The sequence below is a fragment of the Chelonoidis abingdonii genome, chromosome 3 (genome assembly GCF_003597395.2).
Source record: "Chelonoidis abingdonii isolate Lonesome George chromosome 3, CheloAbing_2.0, whole genome shotgun sequence".
In the NCBI taxonomy this organism is placed as follows: Eukaryota; Metazoa; Chordata; order Testudines; family Testudinidae; genus Chelonoidis; species Chelonoidis abingdonii.
In genome coordinates this window covers 204,007,051-204,022,479 of record NC_133771.1, presented here as the reverse complement: position 1 = coordinate 204,022,479, position 15,429 = coordinate 204,007,051, and the positions used below count along the sequence as shown (strand labels likewise).

At 42.8% G+C, this 15,429-nt stretch overlaps 1 protein-coding gene across 6 annotated transcripts in view; it reads right to left on the bottom strand.

Moving 5' to 3' along the window:
- KIF16B (kinesin family member 16B) overlaps positions 1-7,364 on the bottom strand; it is a 220,011-nt gene extending 212,647 nt beyond the window's left edge. For all 6 annotated transcript variants that reach the window (XM_032763280.2, XM_032763281.2, XM_032763284.2 and 3 more), the window contains exon 1: positions 7,238-7,364. In XM_032763280.2, coding sequence (XP_032619171.1) covers positions 7,238-7,284 — 47 coding nt within the window. In that variant the 5' untranslated portion in view covers positions 7,285-7,364. The remainder of the gene's footprint in view (positions 1-7,237) is intronic.
- Positions 7,365-15,429: the final 8,065 nt, after the last annotated feature.

The window sequence follows — 15,429 nt, the reverse complement described above, 5'->3', positions numbered from 1 at the left end:
TAAAAAAATATATTATGTATGTTTATGCACGGTTTAACGTACAATTGTGGCTGCACTGAGCTGTAACAGTTCATCTGACCAATGTGGTTTGGGCTAAATTATGTTAAAAAAATTAGTCCACTTAAAATATAATTTGGCCCCAAAGACAGTGCCAAAAACTCTACAGTATTAGAACCCAGCACAGTTAAAGAAATCCATGTTTTTGAAAGCACAATTTAAACACAAATTGCTTTTACTATATTACACTTTAGTATCTCATGTTTTCCTACTTCAATATATTTTCTCTTTGTGTAATAAACATACATGCTACAATACAGTTTCTGTTGTTTACTTTTATTAACTCTTTTTTATTTTTGTTTAAGTTAAAAGAGTTCAGCATGACTATTTTAAGTGTAGTTGACAAACCAATGGAATTTTTATTTCAGATTTTCCATTCCTTATAATTACCAGCGCTTTAGTTAGATCCCAAGAGTCACATCATGCTTTCCATCGATCTGCACAACTCCAGCTGATATCAAGAAGGGCGTGCAGATTAAGGGCATAAAAATTACTGACTTTGGAAAAATGAGTAAAATGAAAACATGGTCAAAAATTAAGTAATGAGAGAAAAGAAGTGTGCTCATCTTAAAAATAGAAGTAGTCAGTTTCTTCAAATTCTTCAACATCAGATGAGTCATTGAATGAAGATGTCCATTGAAATGGAAGAACAGAACACCAGCCAGTACAACAATCTTGACATTTTCATTACCACTGTTGTCGAAGTGGTAGCAGTGAGGATCATTTAAAATCTGTGTTCCAGGCCTCTCCAATACCAGGTTCATTCAGTGTATAATTTTTGGGGTGTTGAGTTTAAACAAAGATGACCGTGCAATTATGCCATAAAACCAGTTAAGAGTCAGAAGAGAATTGCATCATTTTAAGTTAAAAACATTGCCTTTATTGTACCACAAAATTAGCAATTTTTTTTAAAGTACTGACATGATTTTGTCTTCGATATATTTTTCCAGAAAGATTTAAACATGCAAATTCACCATTAATTGTAAGTATAGATATAATGGGGAGGAGGAGAAAACAGAGGGGAAGGGAAAATTGAAGAACTAAAAGATTCACTGCTGATATTAATGCAAGATTGTCAGGTAACTTCATAAGTTTGACCAGCAATGGGTAAAAGCATCCAAACGGGAAAAATAGAATCAGTTTCATTAAATAGGAACGTAAAGTCAACAGAAAACCACATAATAGTGTCCAACTTGCTCAAGATGCTATCCAGCAACGAACAGAGAAGCATAAGGAGCTCTCTGATATTTTCTCAGGCAACAAAAATAAAAGGGAGAGTTGAGAGAACTTCAAAAGGTACAGCACACTGCAAATAGGAATGCTCCAAGGAATGACAGTCACTTGTTATAAACACCCTACTTTCTTCAGTATCCTTCCCACCCAACTCCTCACAGGCTGAAGTTTTAACAATTATTTCTAACACTGAACCTCATAGGTAACTTTATACAGGTAAGTGACAACTAAGACCATTCCATAAGCCCCTGGGATAACTTCAGTCACTTATGAACTCCTACTATATCTTTAATCTCAGAAGCAATCAACTGCTTTTTCCTTCTGTGACTCAAAAGATTTATTTCTGGCAATATAAAATAACCTTTTTTTAAAAAATTCTAAGTTAATGTCACAATACAATAGTAACTACATTTGTCCCTCTCTACTTCCACAAAATTACATACACATGCTCAAGAGAGAAAAATGAAGGCTTCATGGAGACTTAACGTGACTAAACTGTTTTGTGACTACATAAGCTCACATCTGCAGTTTGGTTTCAAAGATAAGGTTTAGGAGCTAAACAAATTCTCTACATACTACACGGTTACTATTATATTATTCAGCAGGAGAGATACTGAATCTTAACTTTGTCAGAAACCCTTCTTACAGATGATACACTTTTGGATGTGAATTATTTTTAGAGAGGCACAGGACAAAGGAGGTAGGCAGACTACTGTGGCTCCCAAATGAATGTGTCCCTTTTCAGGACAGATCAAAGACAGATGCCATTGACCAAAAACCACAGAAAGGAGGGAAGTGCATTAAAGTTAGTCACCTATATGATGGAATGCAAATTATATTTAATAAAGCAGTATGTTCCTTCCTACTGCTTGACTCATTCCAAAATGCATATATACAACATATTATATAGTTAATGGTGCTGTTGCACTAATTTGCATATCTCTGTAATGGACAGTCTACAAATATGGCCTACAAATTTCAAGCACTAACATTGAAACAGCACACGTTAATCCAACCAAATCCTAGTCACTTAAAAACTTCTTTTACAGAGAAACCCTCAACTCTATAACATTTTAAAGCTGTTCATCTTATGAAAGTAAAACTGATTTATTATAATAACTGTGAATGACTTCATGTGCCTAAGCGGCAAACCTGAGCATATGCATTTCTATTTTTCCCTTCAGTTGGTTTGCTACATGTAGAAAACCAACATCCAAGGAAGAACTGAAACAAATTTTACAAAATATCAATAATTTCCAATTTAGTTTTATTTTTAATAATTCAATATTCACCTCTATTTTCATATTTTGCAACTGCATATAGTGCAAAAACCAAAGCACTCGAAGCTTTGCTGAAGTAGTCTTACCAACAGACATTTTTAAATAACCACACTCTGCCCGGCCTGCTCTAATTACAAATGATCTGAATAGTTAATCATAAAATAAGCTGCATAATATAATGAAATTTAAAACAAACCAAAAATGTACTAAGCTTCATCTACAAGAAATTACAAGTTAATGAAAGTATCAGAGGGGTAGCCATGTTAGTCTGGAGCTGTAAAAGGCAACAAAGAGAGTCTGTATGGTGCCACAGGACTAACAGACGTATTGGAACATAAGCTTTCGTGGGTGAATATCCAATAAAGTGGGTATTCACCCACTAAAGTTTATGCTTCAATACGTCTGTTAGTCTATAAGGTGCCACAGGACTCTTTGACTCAGGACTCTAAGGTGCCGCAAGTTAATGAAAGTCTTTTTTTTTATGTATACCATTCCGAGTTTAAAAAAAACAGGGATACAGTAAGGCTTCATTGACACGTTTCTTTTAATTAAAGAAAAAAGTCCCTTCACCAAGCTATGGCCTTGGCTACACTGGCACTTTACAGCGCTGCAATTTTCTCACTCAGGGGTGTGAAAAAACACACTCGAGTGCAGCAAGTTACAGCACTGCAAAGCACCAGCGTGAGCGCGGCTCCCAGCGCTATAAGCTAATCCCCAAGGGGAAGTGGAGTACCTGCAGCACTGGGAGAGCTCTCTCCCAGCACTGGCGCCATGACCACACTCGCACTCCAAAGCGCTGCCACGGAAGTGCTCCCGCGGCAGTGCTGTACGGCTGCAAGTGTATCCATACCCTAAGACTACGTACTTCAGCATAGCAGATGTGAAGAGCACAGCAACAACTTAGGAAAGGACATAAAGGATATCATATCCAAATAAAGATACAACAGAAATTTATATGGACAAAATGTAATTATCCCATTTGATTTATGCACCAGGGCCAACATCACTACTCTTATTAACATTTCAGGATCTTGGGTTTGCACTTCATCTCAAGGATAGCACCTCCTGCAGTACAGCAGCCCATAAAACCAGGCTGACCAAAAAAGAATAGCGCCATTTTAATAAACTACCAACTTTCTGCTGAACCCTGCTGTCATGGTACAATTCCCCACCCTGAACCTTAGCATCCAAAAGATGGGGTACCAGCATGAATTCCTCTAAGCTCAATTACCAGCTTAGTACTTGTAGCGCTGCCCCCAACCAGGAATTCCAGTGCCTGGTACACTCTGGTCCCCCCAAAACCCAGACCCTCCTGGATCTTAACAGGAAAGTAACACTTTCCCCACCATTGCTTTCCAGGCTTCCCCTCCCTGGGTACCTGGAAGGTCACTTTCATTCAAATCTTTGAATCTAAACGGAGAGAGAAAAGGCACCTTCCCCCTCCTTCTCTCTCCCCCTCCCAAACTCTCCGAGGAGACAGTAATCCAACACAGAGAGAAATTAGCCTCTCTCCCCTCCTCCTTTCTCCCACCAATTCCCTGGTGAATCCAGACCCAGTCCCCAGGGGTCTCACCAGGAAAAAAAAAAAAAAATAAAAAAAAATCAGGTTCTTAAAACAAGAAAGCTTAATTAAAGAGAAAAAAAACAGTAAAAATATCTTTGTAAATTTAAAATATATTAGTACAGGTTTTTGAGCTATAGGCACTGGGATACCCTCCCAGCCTAAGTATTTAAGTACAAATTAAAATCCTTTCAGCAAAATACAAATTTGAACTCTTCCAGCCAAATGCACAATAATACTTCTCCAGCAAAATGCACATTTGCAAATAAAGAAAACAAACATAAACCTAACTCGCCTTATCTACCTAGTACTCACTATTTTGAACTGATAAGAGCCCGTATTGGAAAGATTGGAGAGAAACCTGGTTGCACGTCTGGTCACTCTCAGAACCCAGAGAGAACAACCACCAAAAACTAACAGCACACACAAAAACTTCCCTCCCTCCAGATTTGAAAATATCCTGTCCCCTGATTGTCACCTGACCAGAGAACCAGCCAGGCTTACTGAACTTGTTAACCCTTTACAGTCAAAAGAGATATAAAGTACTTCTGTTCTATTAACTCCTACTATCTGTTTATGACACCTGGGTTTTCCAAGGAAGCCTCCCATCTAAATATTGATCAGGCTAAACCTTACAAATGTGGTAAGAACACAGTCTGAGGTGGTATTTTTGCTGACAGTGAGGACTTGCCTACACCATAACTTCAAGGCCCAAGTCTGCAATTTACTGTGCGCAGACAGACTGCTTCAACCAGGCAGACAACATGATCAATGCCTCAGTTTGTAACCAGTTAATGGTTAGTATTCTCAGAAACCAGAGCAGCTAGTCATGTTTCTCTGGTTAGCAACCTGGGCTGGCACAACTGTCTTCCTGTAAACAAGTTGTGTATTGCAGCACACACAAGAATCCTTAACCATGTCTTGTAAATTGGTTTGCTGGTTCTCCTTCCTGCTTGCTCTCTGAACCTTAACACATCCCAGCATATGCTGCCCAACACACCAGCACTGTTCCATATGCTCCCAATCTATCTGTTGTATCCACTTGTATTTTGTACTTAGATTATAAATTCTTTGAGACAGTGACTGTCTTCTCATTATGTATTTGAAAGGTGCATAGCACAATGAGGTCCTGGTCCATGATTAGGACTCCTAGGTGCTAAGACAATACAAATATATAACACTTTACACTTTTATTCTGCCTTTCGACCCATGGTCGCAAGGCCCTTATAATATTTATTTATTTATTATTTACTTACATATCTTCTAAGGATTTTGCAAATTGATAAGGAGATATCAAAAGTAGGTAAAATGTGGAAGTTAACAGACTCCTGGTTGACAATTTATAAATTTAATGCATATCTTTTTCTTGTAAAAAAATAAAATAAAATAAAGCTGTGTCAGTTCAGACCATTGGAATAAATGAAAAGCTTGCCAAGAGAAGCTACTGAATTTAATATGGGAGGGGGAGGGTGTTTGTCTGTCTCTTTAAAGCAGTATTTGGGTTAGTTCATTAAAAAAAAATTACTATATTTACTCTGTACATTAGAAAAGTTTAGTTATCTAGGGGAAACTGCTTTTATTTTCTGGATTTTCCTCAAGATGTGTACATTTTGCAACAATCAATTTTGCGAACAGTCCAGGCAGTGTCCTTTTAATGTCTTTTTCAGCAGTCAACTAACAGTCATTACCCATTAAGACTTCTGATTGAGGTCACTTTTTGAAAGTGTCCAAAATATTACTTTCCAGATACCGATCTACTTTTTTTCCCATTTTTAAATGGAAAAAAAAAAAGCCCTCTCAATAGCAACTGAACAAACATTTTCTATGTCTTCCCCCACTGCAAACCAAGAGTAGTTATATTTGTACTATGTAAAAATACCTCTTATTAAAATAGGCAAGCCAGCTTGCAATACCCATATGGGCCCAACAAATAATGTGCAGTGTTCTACTTTCTTTTAACGTTCAGATGAAAGGAAGTGTGCTCAACAGTCTTGTCTCTCACAATACTGCAAACTTTCTTAAACTATAAAAGTATTTGACTAACATATAATTACTAATGATTTGGAAGACAAAGTTTTCATTCAGTAAAGGATCCTGACAAAACAATCCCTCTTACGCACAACGCAAAAGTATTTCTCAGTCCACCAAAGGAGAAAGAAAGGGACTTCATTTGGCAATCAAGTTTGAAGTAGCTCTTGCAGTGGATTATTTTGCTGCATATTAGAGACATTTAACATTCACAGACATGATTTTCTTAACAATTATAGATATGGCATTGCCAATACAGCCCTTACAGGAGTTGTGTGTTCTGGCAGCTCAGACATTTATGTCCCCACAAACTTTTAAAACTTCCAGATACAGAACCTGGAAGATCAGGAATAACAACATGGTTCTAACCATCGTAACTCGTGTTTCAGTGAGATGTAGCCCTGACACACAATCTGACTTATCCTGAGAACTGAAAGGGGAAGAGAATTTTACAGAACATTTTAAAGCAATTTTCAATGGTCTCACACTGTGGGAATGGAGCGTTTCTGCTCTGTTTCAGAATTTATTTTTTTTTTAAACTTCCTCATTGCTTGAAAATCTCTTTCACGCTGCCCCAGCCCTGACTCAGCCGCCACCATGGAAGGTGGGTATTGAGAGGGGATAATTGTAGAATCATAGGACTGGAAGGGACCAGGGGGCGGGGGGGGTCATCTAATCCAGTCCCCCGCACTCATGGCAGGATTTAGTATTATCTACAGTCTAGACCATGCCTGACAGGTGTCGTCTGTCCCAGCTAGTCGCAGCGACTAGTCCCAGCCCTGGCCAGCAGCCAAGGGAGGGCTGGCAGGTAAGGGCACAGCAGAACAGTCTTTGCCCCAGCAGCCACCAGAGAAGGGGACAGGGGGGGAGATAAGGAGGAATAAGAACAGTGACGGTCCTGACCCGGGACAAATCAGGACCAGTTCGACATCGGCCCCCAGGAAAGGGGACGAGGGCGGGAGGGGAGGATCTCGGCCCCGCAGCCTCCAGGGAAGGGGGCAGGAGGCAGGACAGTCCCTCCCCCCGACCCCTTACAGCGGGAAATGAGCAGCAGGAGCCTGCTCCGCCCGGGACTCACCTGCGGTTCATGGGCCGGACCCGGACAGCCACCTTCACGGAAGCCATGGCTCATCCCTGCCCTGGCCCAGGGCTGGCCCTGCCGGCTAGGGGACAGGCCACATTCCCGCCTCCTCCCCTACTGCCAGCTACCGTCACGGCAGGACGCGCCGCGCCGCGCCCCTCCCACACAGTCGCCCGAATCACTGCGCCGGTCGGGCCGGCTCCCCTTGTTGTCACGGCAGCCACGGGGCAGCAGCGGCGAGCACCGCTGGTACGGCGCCAGCGCAGGGACAAACCTCCGCGGGACGCGCTACTCCTCCCCTCTCCCGGCTGCTGCCCGGAGCCCCGCCCACCGAGGGCCGGAGCCCCGTATCCAGGGAGGGGCGGGGCGTGGGGAGGGAGCCTGGGGTGCCCCTCACAGAGCGGCGAGGCCCGCGAGCGCACGCGTGGGGACGGTAGCACAACCACAAGGAGGGATTCCCCACACCACCACACACACACACAGAGGGGTGGGCGGGTGCAGTCACTGGCCAAGCCTGTCGCCTGGGGTTACACATTCCTGCCCCCATGGGGCTGTGGTGGCTGTAGCTGTTTGCTTCTTTTCATCACAGGAGGGATGAACTCCAGAGCTGCAGGGTTTGTGTAATCACACACAGCCTTTAATCCCAGATGTTGGTGTTACCAGGCCCCTCTGTAATTAAAGATCTGATGAGCTCTAGAGTGAAACAATAATCCCAGGCAGCTAATATATGTATATTAATCTCCCAGATAAAGACTGGACCCAAGAGGAGCTGCCAATATTTTTTTAACTTCGGCATGTGGTGAGAAGCAGGAGGGTTAGGTTTTGGTCCATACCCAAAGCAATGGGAGTCTTACTAATGGGCTTTGGTGATGCACAGTGGCATAATAAAAGTAGTATAAATTGTGGTGTAATGCTAGGAAGTAAGGACATGGAGATTAGCCCTATCCTGCTCATACTGAAGACAACAGGAAAATGCCACATAACGCAGTTTGCAAATATATTGCAAACACAGTATTAGGATTTTGGCCCCTTCAGTAATGCAAAATGTTTTAAAAGAGTGTGTCTTTGTAAAGTGTGTAGTGGAGTCCTTCTAGGTGCTGCCATAACACAAACATATTAATAATGATTAATTATGAAATTATTATTATTAATGGATCAAAACAAATGCCCAGATCCCACAAAGGATCAGGAATTTTGTTTGTGGAATTGAAGGTTTTGCTTGTGGCTCCCTTTGCAGAAATGGAACATGAGAGCGGACATGGTTAATTTATCCCACCCAAGAAGAAAGACTGCTAAAAACACCTGAAGAGACAAAGGCAAGGGCTGAGTTCAGACTAAAACAGGAGTCTAGTCTGTAAAGAGAAATAACTGGAACTCTAAGCTACAGAAAATCTGCATCTTCCCTAAATCAACATTTAGGATCAGAAATTATATTTTGTAATCAGTCTCTTTAAGATCTTAAATTTAGTATGTGTGTTTTGTTTTATTTGCTTGGTAATCTGCTTTGTTATGTTTGCTATCCCTTATAATCACTTAAAATCTACCTTTTATAGTTAATAAACTTGTTTTTGTTTATTATTAAACCCAGTTTGGGCAATCCATATCGGTGGGGAAGAAGCTGTGCATATCTCTCTTCACATTGAGGGAGAGGGCAAATTTTTATGAGCTTGCGCTGTGCAGAGCTTTCTATATAGCACAAGACAGTATTATTTTGGGTTTATTCCCCAATGGGGTGTGCACGTGAGTGCTGGGTGAATCCTCTCACACAGAGCTGACTTCAGTCTGTGTCTGCAACTGGTTGTGGCCTTACCTGTGTGTGTGTGTGTGTATGCTGCAAGAGGCCGTAGAGCCTACCATATATACTTGTTCATAAGCCGAATCTTTCTGGTAAAAAAGTGACGCATCCTGGAGCAGCAAACTGTGGCCAGTGGGAGCCGTGATCAGCAGACCTGCGGACACGGCAGGTAAACAAACTGGCCCGGCCCACAAGGGTGCTTACTCTGGCAGGCCGCGTGCCAAAGTTTGCCAATCCCTGAGCTAATACATTGGAGTTTTGTTTAGCTAGAGCATCTGTAGGCATGGAGCCCCTCAGCTCCCTGTGGCTACAGTTCGCCGTTCTCAGCCAACGGGAGCTGTGGGAACCCCCACTGGCTGGGAACGGCGAACCATGGCCACAGGGAGCTGAGGGGCTCCATGCCTGCAGATTCTCCAGGTAAACAAAACGTCCCAACCCGCCAGCGGCTTACCTTAACGGGCCGGGAGCCAAAGTTTTCCAACCCCTGAAATATAGAGTTGGCTTATGGAAGGGTCATACGGTTTTTGCTATTTTTACCTCTCCATTTTGCGGGGTCAGCTGATAAATGAATGGGCTAGTGAACGAGTATATTCAGCAAAACAAAGAGAGGGAATCCAGGCTGTTGGAGCAGGAGGGGCTCAGTAAAACCTCAGTATATCCGTGGCATACCAGAAGGTGGGTCCAACCCATCACAAAGACTTCATTGAAAATGTTCGTTAATGGAGCAAAAACCAACCACTTTTCACTGATGCATTTTGTACTTCATCTTTTCTTCCACCTACTTATATTTTAGATGTATCCTAACTACTTTTTCCTGTGAAAGGCTTCTACATAACTTTGGTCTTAATATTATTGCTGCTGTTGTCCCATGCTGTGTTTGTGAAAGCACTCTTTCACTCCTCACTAAGCAGTTCTTTATACTTCATGTTCCAAGAGCTTGCCGTGCAGTTGCAGCTGCATATATCCTTCTCTATGATCCTATTTATTCTCTTTCAAGTCCCTTCTCAAAACTCACCTTCTCTGTAATGCTTCTGTAATCCCATAATTTCCTGAGATGAAGGCAATCCATGTTCAAATCCCTTCTCCCCCATCAATTGATGAGGAATTGAACTTGGGTCTCACATCCCACATGAGTTCTATGCCCACTGGGCTCCAGGTTATAAGGAAGGCACCTCCTCCTCCTGGCCTCAGTTTTTTTGTGAGAAAGGGCTGAGGTGCCTAACTCCAATAGAGGGTTCATGGCTGTGAATCCTAAATGGAGATAGCTGTCTAGCTCCCTTTGAGAGTCTGGGCTTAGGCCATTCCCATCTCCTCAGCACTTTTTATCAACTAGCTTAGGCATCTCCCCACTCAGCACATACTTGCTTTTGTGAATCTCATTCTTCGATATCTAACTCTCCCCAAGCATTGTACAGTGAGCCTGGATGCTATCTCAGGGTTGGGAATTCCACTATAGGAAAGGGTGCCTACAATTTAGCACTGTAATGCTAAGCATTGCAGCACCTCGGTCCCTTTGCAAATCTTGGTTAATTAATAGTGGATACAGGCCTTCCTGTAAGTTGTCTTAAATCACAGTGAGCATCAGTTTGACTGAACAGCTGGTGTTTGTATTTCACAGTTTGGTTCAGGAAGCAGAACTGTCATTTCTGTAAAAAGAGTGCTCGCTAGTTCATCAGAAACCAGCAAGAGGCTCTTCTCTAGCCAAAGCTGGGAACAGTGTTACCTCCTCACAGCTATAGGTCAGTTCATCATAGAAGTTATCCTAATCTTTGAGTGCTTTGAACTCTTTTGGGAAGAAAATGAGTGCCGCTTCGTCTGCTGATCTATTCTCCCTCTGTAATTGTCGGTAAGCTGCGTGGTGCTGTTTAAATCTGTTTTGACATGCAGAACTAGATGTCATTTCTTCATAACCCAGCGAGGGTCATGCTGAACTTCTGCACCTGAACAATCAGAATAGGCTTTCTTTATTGTCTCTTCTGTCAAAACATGGGGAACAAACAACCCCATGTTACAGAATTCTTTACTGTATGTAAACACTTATTATTTAATCCTTCTGCAGAGTTAGTTCTTTTTGATCAGCAATTTGTTTTCAAACCATCTTCCAGATGTAGATATAAAGCTGGTGTCAATGAAACGTATCTGGGTGTCTGCATTTCTGACTTGCAGAAACAAGTGTACAGCATGCACGCAGCACAAACCTATGCACCACAGTTAAAAGTGGGAGGGTGCGCTGAGCCCTAATGCCTCTTGTATTTCAGTAAATGTCTGTAGCTGACTCTTCAATTCGAATACAAGCGCTACTTGTTGTAGACTTCTAGACATTATGACCAAACCTCAGCTAACCAGAGTGCCATGGGGAATTATTTCTTGCTGATAGGATGTCCAAACACAATAGTATGATGACTAAAATATAAAGGACTCAGTCTATTAAAAGAATAAACTTGTGTCACCAGCTCCTGGTGTGGTCTTTTGAGGGGTCTCTGCTGCTCCTGACCAGCTCTCCTCAGCTTGCTCCTGGTCAGGGCACTTCTTGGACCGTCATCTCTAACTGAGTCCTTCTCTGTACCCTCCCCTTTATAGCAGGCCTTGTTTCCTCTATAAACTGAAGCTGTGGGTGCCTGCGTCCATGACTGGCAGCTGTGGCAGCTGCTTGGGGGTGTGGTCAAGCTGCTTGCTGGTAAACAGGAGAGGCTTTCCTCTCCCTTTTGTCTGTGCTCAGTATTGGCTAGCATAGGCTCCTTTGCTGGACAGAAAATCAGCGTTATGATGCAAACATCCTGCCCAGTGTTGTATCCAAAAGGCATGTGGTTGTAGTGACAGGTACCATCTCATGATTCTTGAGTTTCTCTCTTTCATCACATTTAGCCAGTGCAGGGTGCAAGATCAGTGACCTATGTGAACGCATTTCCTAGGAGGTAGTACTGCAGGCTCTCTATTGCCCATTTGGCAGCCAAACACTCTTTTTCTATCACTGAGTATGTTTTCTTACGGAGGAAGCGTTGCTGCCCCTAGTCCTACCTCCAATGCAACTGTAATACAAATTCCTTTTTGAAGTTTGGCTATACAGAACTGGGTGTCTGCAGAATATGGTTGTGATGGGTTGGACCCTCCTTCCGGGGTGCTATCTGATGTAGTGGGATCCCACTAAGCCCATCCTTTCCACCAGCCTGGGCTCCCGCACCCTGTCCTGCTGCGCGCACGCGCGCGCACACACACACACACAGAGCTGTAGAATCACACAGCATCTGCAATCAGCATTGTGTGGCAAGAGTTAGCTCAGGGATTCCCCAGCACTTAATTGCACACTTCCTTTGGGGTGCAAACTCAAAATTACATTGTCTTGCACTGTGTAGAAATCTATGCATCATAAGCTCATGAAATTTGCTCCCTCCCTCAATGTGGAGGAAGATATGCACAGCTTTTTGTGTGTTCCCCCCAGTTACGAATTACACAAACTGATTATAGAATAAACAAAAAAGTTTATTAACTACAAAGGGTAGATTTCAAGTGATTATATGGGATAGCAAACAGATTAAAGCAGATTACTGAGCAAATAAAAAATGCAAATGAGGCTTAATACATTAAAGAAATTGGCTATAAATAGTAATTTCTCACTCTAAATGTTGTTTTATGCAGATTGCAGAGTTTCTTGAAGGTAGGGTGACCAGATGTCCCAATTTTATTGGAACAGTCCTGATTTTGGAGGCTTTTACTTATATAGGCACCTATTACCTCCCACCTCCATCCCGATTTTTTACACTGGCTATCTGGTCAGCCTACTTGAAGGTAAACTGAACTGCTCCTAGATTAAATCTCCAGGTATTCCTTTCACAGGCTGATCTTTTTTGCCTGGGCCCAGCCCCTGCCTCCTCCCCATCCCCCAACTTAGTTCCTTTGTTTCTTCAAGTGTTTTCAGCCATCTTCCTGCTTGGGCGGGGAAGCAAAGGAGGAGAACCAAGATTAATTCACTCCTCAGCCTTAAATAGGATTTGCATATGGCAGTAGTCCTTGGTTTCCCTGAAAAATACTAGAAGTCCAATATGGTGATCACATGACCCTGCCGAGTCATTGCAGCATCCCAGGAAACTTCTCAGGAAGGAGGGAGATTGGTATCTTCAAAGTCCTATTGTCCTTCCTAATGGCCCATTCAGGCTGATTGAGCACTGTCCGGTGGGCATTCCCCAAGTGCACACACAGTTGTAATTGTTACATAGTCAATATTCCTAACTTCAGATGCAGAAATGATACATGCATCCAAGTTGGATAATCATATTCAGTAAATCATAACCTTTCCAATGATATCTCACATGACCTATCTTGAATAAAATACATCTTAGTTAAAAGCAGATTATTGAGCAAATAAAACAAACACACAAACCAGGCTTAATACACTGAAGAATACATGCATAACATAAACATATTTCTATGAAGAATATGGGTCGTAATGTCACAATGGTCTTGAGTTTTTGACACCCTTTTGTAGGTGGGGCATCTTGGGATGGCATCCTTAGTCAAGTGAGTTAGTGGGGCTGTCAGGATTGCATAATGAGGTATGAATTGGCGGTAGTATCCAGCTAAGCCTAAGAAGACAAGCACTTGCCTTTTGGTCATGGGGGTCTTGTATACCTGTACAGTATGAATCTTATCCACCGAGGGGCAGACTTGTCCTCTACCAACCCTATGTCCCAGGCAACAGGCTTCTTCCTTTACTATTCCACATTTAGTGGGGTTTGTCGTTAACCTGGCTTCTATTAGAGATCAGAGAACAGCAGCTACTTTGTCTAGATGGGAGTCTTAATCCTTGCTACAGATAACTATATCATCCAAGTATGCTGCTGCATATTGACTGTGCTGTTGGAATAATCGGTCCATCAAATGCTGCCCTGTGTAACCCAAAGGTCATACTCTTAAAATGAAATAGTCTGAGCAGCCTAGAAAATGCTGTTTTCTGCTGAGAATCCAGTGGTAAGGGGATATGCCAATACCCCTTTGTCAAATCCAAAGTGGTGATGCACTGGGATTCTCTCACTTGGTCTAAGATTCTTGGCATGGGATAGGGGTCAAATTTAAAAATTGCATTCATTTTTCTGAAATCTATACAAAAACATAGTTTGCCATCCGGCTTTGGGACAAGCAAAATAGGACTCCTCCAGTCATTCTGGGACTCTTCTGTCACCCCAGATTCCACCATGGTCCTGCTCTCTTTCTTGATGGCCTGAATACTTCCCATATTACTTTACCAGGTTCTGTATTAATGTGATGTTGTGCTAAGAATGTCTTCCCAGGTAAGAGCTGAGAATACCCATGAGAAAGTGGGCACCAGTTAGAACACCTGTTCCTTTTGCATATGGTTTAAGTTCTTTCTGAGGATACTGAGCCTTTTTGGGGGGTCCTAGTTCCGGTTCCCCAGGATACAGTATGATGAAAAGGATTTCCCTGGATTTCCCAGCCTTCCATAAATTTATATGGTAATTTTTTTCTTTTTTCTTCCCTGGTTGTCTGATCAAGTAGTCTACAGTCCTCACTTTCTTTATCACCTCATAAGGTCCTTGCCACTTGGCCATTAACTTTGGAAGAAACAACAGGATTAGGTCTCCCAATTGAAAGACATGCATCCGTGCCTCTTGGTTATACTGTTGTTGTTGTTCCTGTGCTTCCTTGAGATTTTCTCCATTATATGCCCCAATAGCCTCCAAATTCTCACGTAAGTTTAAAACATACTGCACTATGTTTTCAGCTGTCGGTGCTCGGCTTTCCCAGGTTTCCCATACCAGGTTGAGTATGCCTCTTGGTTGTCATCCATACAGCGGTTCAAAGGGTGCAAACTCTGTTGAAGCTTAGAGTACCTTTCTGATGGTGAAGAGCAAGGCTGGGATTAGCTGGTCCCAGTGTCGTGGATCCTGGGTAAGGATACAATTTGGTCAAGTTCTCCATGACTTCAGCCCATAGCAGCCGGGAGCTGCAGGGTACCCCCACCGCTCATGGTGGCTGGGAACTGCAAGGTGCGCCTGCTGCCCAGAGTGGCGGGGGCCCTGGAGTTCCCCAGTCCCTGTGGGTGTGGAGGTCCCCTGCAGCTCCCCAGCCACTGTGTGCAGGGGGAGATCCCCTGCAGCTCCCCAGCTGCTGCGGGTGGCAGAGGAAACCTGACAGCTCCTCAGCTGCTGCAGGTGGTGGGGGAAACCCCCAAGGCTCACCAGTCCCTGCAGCTCCCAACCACAGCAGGGCAGTGTGATGGACCCTCCTCTCTTCCCATTTTGTCATGGACATTTTTAGTAAAAGTCAGGTCACTGTTTTCATGAATTTTTATTTATTGCCCGTGACCGGTCTGTGACTTTTACTAAAAATGTCCATGACAAAATCATAGCCTTAATCCTGGGCTATGAACTTCTTGAGC